General features: G+C 42.3%; 1 protein-coding gene across 1 annotated transcript in view; it reads right to left on the bottom strand.

Moving 5' to 3' along the window:
• Positions 1-6,086, bottom strand: part of MARCHF6 (membrane associated ring-CH-type finger 6) — a 61,694-nt gene extending 55,608 nt beyond the window's left edge. The window contains exon 1 of the mRNA XM_087815348.1: positions 5,986-6,086. Within this exon, the coding sequence (XP_087671474.1) occupies positions 5,986-6,004 (19 nt within the window). The 5' untranslated portion in view covers positions 6,005-6,086. The remainder of the gene's footprint in view (positions 1-5,985) is intronic.
• Positions 6,087-6,518: the final 432 nt, after the last annotated feature.

Here is a 6,518-nt window from a genome sequence, read left to right on the forward strand (position 1 = left end):
TTTGTCCAGCTTACTAGTTGAGGTCTTAACAAGAAAACAGTTCAAAAAATAATAATCAGCAAAAGATCTGAACAGGCACTTTATCAAAAGGAGGTATAGAAATGAAAAACTGCTGAAGTCACTAGGGAAATGCAAATTAAATCACAGTAAGATGGCGATGGTTGCACAACATGACTATATTTAATGTCATTGAATGATACACTTAAAATGGTTTGGATGATAAATCTTATGTATATTTTACCACAATCAAAAAAATTTTTAATCACAGTAAGTACCACTACAGACCCTCTTCTACCTCCCCCAAACCCTATTCCTCTCTGGAAATCACCATACTGTTGCCTGTGTCTATGAGGTTTTGTTTTGTTTTGCTTAATCCCTTCACCTTTTTCACCCAACCTCCCAAGCCCCCCTCCACTCTGACAGCTGTCAGCCTGCTCTCTGTATCTATGAGTCTGTTTCTATTTTGTTTATTTTGTTCATGAGATTCCACATATACGTACTTGCCTTTCTCTAACTGGCTTATTTCCCTTAACATAATACTCTCCAGGTCTACCCATGATGTCGCTAAAGGTAAGATTTTCTTTTTTAATTCAAGTTGATTAATTTTTTTAAATTAAAATTTTCAGTTGTATAAATGTACCACTGCTTTTTTATACACTCATCTACTGATGGGCACTTGGACTGCTTCCAAATCTTGGCCATTGTAAATAACACTGCAATGAACACAGGGGTGGCATATATATTTTCGAATTAGTGTTTTGGATTTCTTCCGATATATTCCCTCAAGTGGAATTGCTGTGTCTCCTCCTTATCCACTTGATCTCAAACTTCTAGCCTTCTAGAATTGTGAGAAAATAACTTTCTGCTACTTAAGCCACCCAGTCTGTGGTACTTTGTTATGGCAACCCTTGCAAACTAATACAATGTCCAAAACTGAACTTCTGTCTTCCCATTCACAGTTGATGAAACTACACTAGAAATCAACAATTTTTAAATGCTCCTCTCCCCTGTAACTACATCACCTTATCAATCGCTATTCTATTAATTTACCTTGATCTGTTTCTTCTTTCTCATTCTCTCTATTCCCACTGCCTTAATTTAAATGCCTATACAGGCATACCTCATTTTACTGCACTTTGTTTTATTATGCTTTTTATTGTGCTTCAAATTCAAAGTGAAGGCAAAAACCTCCACCAGCAAAAAGATTACAACTCTCTTTATTGCAAGACTCGCTCTATTGCAGTAGTCTGGAATAGATCCCAAAATATCTCCAAGATATGCCTGTAATATCTTGACTAGCTCACTGAAATAGTATTCTAAAATACAGGCTGAATTAATAATAGTTTCTTCTTTGGGGTCTTACTTCCTGTTCCCTTTTTAAGAACTCTTTCCATTCTACCTGCATTACACTAAAAATAAGCAATCTTCATGTTCTTAGGAGAAGTAAAATCCACTAAAATTAGCCTGTCTGGAAGAGAATACCAGAGTAGCCCCATATGTTTGTTTGTTTGTTTGTTTTGTTAATCCTCACCTGAGGATATTTTTTCCATTGCTTTTCAGAGAGGGAGGGAGGGAGGGAGGAAGGGACGGGAGCAGAGGGAAAGAGGGGTAGAGGAGTAAGGGGTGAGGGAGGGAGAAAGAAGCACTGATGTGAGACACATCCGCCGGTTGCCTCCCGTACACATGTGCCCCGACTGGGGGCGGGGAGCAAACCCTCAACCCACGTATGTACCCTTGACTGAGAATTGAACCCTCGACCCTTCAGTGTGTGAGCTAATGCTCTAACCACTGAACCACACCAGCCAGGGCAAGCCCGGTATTAATCACTCACAGCATTCCAGCCTAGAAGGTATTCAACAATGTAGCAAACAACTTTTGGGATGTCTGCCCAGATCAAGAATGGACATAGCCAGCCATGATTTTATTCTTTTTTTTAACTGAGATATAATTGACATATTACACTAGTTTCAAATGTACAACATAAAGATTTAATATATGTATATATTGTGCAGTAAGTCTAGTTAAATGCATTACCACAGTTACAAATAATTTATCTTGTTCTGAGAACTTTCAAGATCTCTCTTAACTTTCAAATACATAATATAGTATTAGTTATTAACTGTAGTCAACATGCTATACATTATATCCCCAGGATTTATTCATAACTTGAAATCTGTACCTTTGGACATGATTTTTATTCTTATATTATCTTTCTGACTACCAACCAGCCACCTGGATCATAGGTATGCACCTGACCTAAGATGGGCCAATCAGATTCTAGCTCCCAGAAAGTTGGGTTTAAGAGTGGACCAGGAAAGAGGTATATTCAGGAAGTAGCCAATTATCTTGCCTCTGCTCAAAACCCTCGCATGGCTCCCTATCTCACAAAAGCCAGTCAACTAAGTCCTACTTACTCACTCCCCTCCTATACTCCCCACTGGCCCTATGATCTCTCTGACCTCATATTTTACTTACTCTTCCCCCAACTCATTTACTACTAGGCCCTCTTGGTTATTTCTTGAAAATTCCTGACATATTCCCAACTTAAGAGATTTCACATTGGCCATTCACTCTGCCTAGAATGCCTTGCCCACAGAGCATTTATTTGTATGTCTAATTCCCTCTTATTCTTTGCTCCTTCTCAGTGGGCAGGAGACATATTTATGTTTTTTTATATATCTTTATTGATTTCAGAGAGAGGAAGGGAGAGAGAAAGAAACATCAATGATAAGAGAGTCATTGATCAGCTGCCTCATGCACGCCCCCTACTGGGGATCTAGCCTGAAACTCCGGCATATGCCCTGACAAGGAATGGAACCATCTCCTGGATCCTAGGTCCATGCTCAACAGCTAAACCATGGGGCCGAGCAGGAGACATAGTCAAAACTGGAACCCATCCTCATATTCTGGCACTCCTCATTCCTGCCTGATTTACTCCACAGCATTTATAGCCTTCTAGTTATGCCATATAATTTCTTACATGAATTTTTGTTTTTTGGTCTTGGACTTTGTGTATTTTCTTCCCTGACTAGCTCAAGTGCATAAAATAGTGCACCTGGCTTGTAACAGGTGCTCAATAAACATTTGTCAAATAAGTGCTTATCTGCTTGATCATAAGCATGCCAAAGCAGTTAAAGTCGATCTGTGGTGAGAAGAATGAAGCAGACATGTCTGGAAGCAGAGATGAAAGACCATGTGGTTCCAGAAAGACGATAAATAGCTGTCTGATTCTGACAACTTCTCATCCTTCTAACTCATCCAAATCTAAGCCACCTCAAGTTTTCCCATAGTAAATACAGAACACGATCAATTGCAATACACTTTAGCTTCATACCTTCCCAATGACTATGTTTCATAAAGCACAAAGAACAATTGCTTTGGCAATTCATTTAAAAAAAAAACAAAAAACAAAAAACTGCTAAGATTTTTTATTATGTCCTGGTAGCAAAAGGAATAATTTAGCAAAAGGAAAAAAAAAAAATCAGTTCTATGTATTACTGCGCTGAAATGAGAGCACTCTACAGTAGCAAAATGTTTGAGAGTTTCATATATCAATACTAGCTTGCAACATCTATTCCAATAGGGTGGTGCTTTCCTTTTTATTTATTTTTATTTATTTATTTTTTTAATATATCTTTATTGATTTAAAAATATATATATCCTTGAGCAAAGGATAGATTTTTTTTTTTTCCTGAAACTGAAAAATCTCAATGCATAGCAGGACAAGGCTCCTAATCCATGAAATGAGAAAGCTGCATATGTATAATCTCCTCAACTCTGAGGTTCAAAGATTTGATTATGGATAACAGTTTATGTAATACATCTGCATTCATTCAAACATAAGAATGACTCACCCATCCTCTTACTATGGAAATAGATTATAAACCTGTTGATTTTACAAAAATATAATTTAATACACTAAACACTTTAAAGATTTCTCAAACCTAGTAAACAATATGAAAGGCCAAAATCCATCTGGCAAATAATCAATTTTCTAACAAAATTCAGTATTGTTTACTATAAATACAAAACAGTCTTAGCATTATAACATCATATATGGTGCCACTAGAGGCAAGCAAATGCTATTTTTAAAAGAGAGGAGTTACACTGTTTGCATGGTTGATACTTTAGTAGCATTCTTATTCTCTTTGCTCAGGTTAACATTAAAAAGTAGAAAAGTAAACAATATTATGTTTTTAATAAAGTGTGATAAGATTAAAATATTTTTAAATTTTCTTTGTTTAGACATATTTTCCAAGCCTCCTACAGAAAGACTGCTTTTTTTGTAATCAGATAAGAACCCAATTGCATTTTCTTAATTTAAGAAATAATCTATAATTTAGCAAACAGAACAGTTGTTTCCAAGGTTTTTGCATCTTGACTAACATTTTTATCATGAAATTCTCTGTTACCCTCCCTTTCCTTTCAGGATTTTTCCAAGTTCAATTTAAATTAATTTTGAAAATTTCAGAAGATTTCCAATTTAGAATTTTGCAAAAGAAGGCAAGAGAAGTATTAAAATTCATTTTCATTTCATGACCGAGTTTCATAAAACAAATACAAAACAAGATTCTGTCAAACAACTAAGGCATAATAAAAGGAAAACTCTATAATCAGAATATCTAGTTTCAAATCTCTCTCTTACTAGGGTGTGAAACTTGAAAAACCTATTAAAATAACTAAGCCTGAATTTCCAAGTCTATAAAAGATAATACCTACCTACTCCACAGGGCTCTTATGAAGATCAAATGTGAATGCATGTGAGTATGCTTTGTAAACCATCAAGTGTTGCATGCAAATGTTATTACAGTTGAGGTTCTCGTTGACTATCAAAGGAAAGACTTCTTTAAAAGAAGACAGTTCGAGTTCTATCAACTCATGACATATTTAGACAATATCAAACTTTTTATCACTCATTATTGCACGCCATGACAGTGCTCTATGATTTTCATCTAAAACCACCAAAATCGCAATTCATAAGGTTGAAAGGTATTTATCATTTCCCCACGTAAATATACCCAAAACATAAATGTATCTTCACTGATAACCAAAACATCAAGAAACAGCATAATTTAGGAATTTTCTCTATACACTTACTAAATTACTTGACAGACTCTAAAAAGATAAAACTGCTTAAAAATACCCTATCACCTTCTGTATCCGGAGAAGCAAACGCATTTCCATACCCAGACGTTTATGCCTATGTATTCCGTTTACAAGGCTCAGCCTGTTCCAAAACAACCATATCCAAAACACACACACCGAACCCTGCCTGCGTCTCGGTGTCAGGGATTAAATACAAACTACACCAAAACAAAAGAAATCTAAAGAGCCTTCCTCGTCCGAATAACCTCGCTGGACCTTCCTCTTCCTCCTTCAGTAAACACATTCTACTGGGGCAAGCAAACAGGGCCAGGTTTTCAAACAGGGGTCAGTTAAGTTCACTCCACTCGGCCGTCACCTGGCGGGGTATTTTTCGCGAAGTTTCAGAGTCAACAAAGAAGTTTTGTTGCGAGAGGGTAGGGCCAGTGTAGCGATGGGCAAAACGACAGAAAGACAAAACCGAATGAGGGCAGGGTGTGGAAAACGCCCCCACACTCAGCGCAGCCACCACCGCCTAGTCCCCCAGCCCCGGGCCTGGCGGGATCCTGGGGGCGGGGGAGCCGGGCCAGCCGCAGTTCCCGCAGCCCGGACGCCCCCAGCCCCGCAGGGTCGGGACCTCTGCGCGCGCGGGCGGGAAACAGCGGGGGGCGCCGAGGGGTCACCTTCCCCTGCCCGCCGCGGCCCACCGCCCCTCGCGCCGACTGCTCCGCGGGCAAACGGCTCGGGCGCCGGCCCCGCCGCTGTCACCGCGCGCCCGAGCCCCGAGGGGAGGCGCCCCGGCGCGCCGCCCGAGCCCCGCCGCACGCCTCGAGCGCCGCCGACTGGGTGCGGGACGGCCGGAACCCGGGCGTTCGTGCAAGGGCGCGGACGCCGCCGACTTACCTTCCTCGGCGGTGTCCATCTTGTCTGGCGGGGCGGTGGTGACGCAGCCGCGAGGCTCCCGCGGCGGAGGCCAGAGCCTTCTGTCTGGGGCGGGGCGGGGTGGGGGGGGTGAGAGAGGGAGGAGAGAGCGGAGCCGGGCCGGGCTGGGGCTTGTGCTCAGGTGCGAGCGATGAAGCGAGAGGAAGGAGTGAAAGGGAGAGGGAGAGGGAGAGAGGCTGACAGAAAGCGGGCGAGAGCCGGGGAGGGGGAGGGGCTGGGAGGCCGGAGGGGCGAGGCCTGGGCGGGGCGCGGGCCGGAAGGGGCGGGAACGCTCCCAACGACAGGCGCCGTCACTTCCGGCGGAGGCCTGGTGGCGGGGTTCTCCGGCGGTGGGCAGGGGTGGCGGTCTGCGCAAGGAACCGGGCCATGTGGGCCTTGTCCCGATGGCCGTTCTGGGCTGCGGGGCTGTAACCTAAGCAGGAGCTGAACTCCGGTGGCCCTGTCGGGAGGCAGCAGAGACCGGAGGGGGAGAGCAGCGTGAGTTGGCGCCCGCC

The sequence above is a fragment of the Miniopterus natalensis genome, chromosome 3 (genome assembly GCF_054644295.1).
Source record: "Miniopterus natalensis isolate mMinNat1 chromosome 3, mMinNat1.hap1, whole genome shotgun sequence".
NCBI lineage: Eukaryota > Metazoa > Chordata > Mammalia > Chiroptera > Miniopteridae > Miniopterus > Miniopterus natalensis.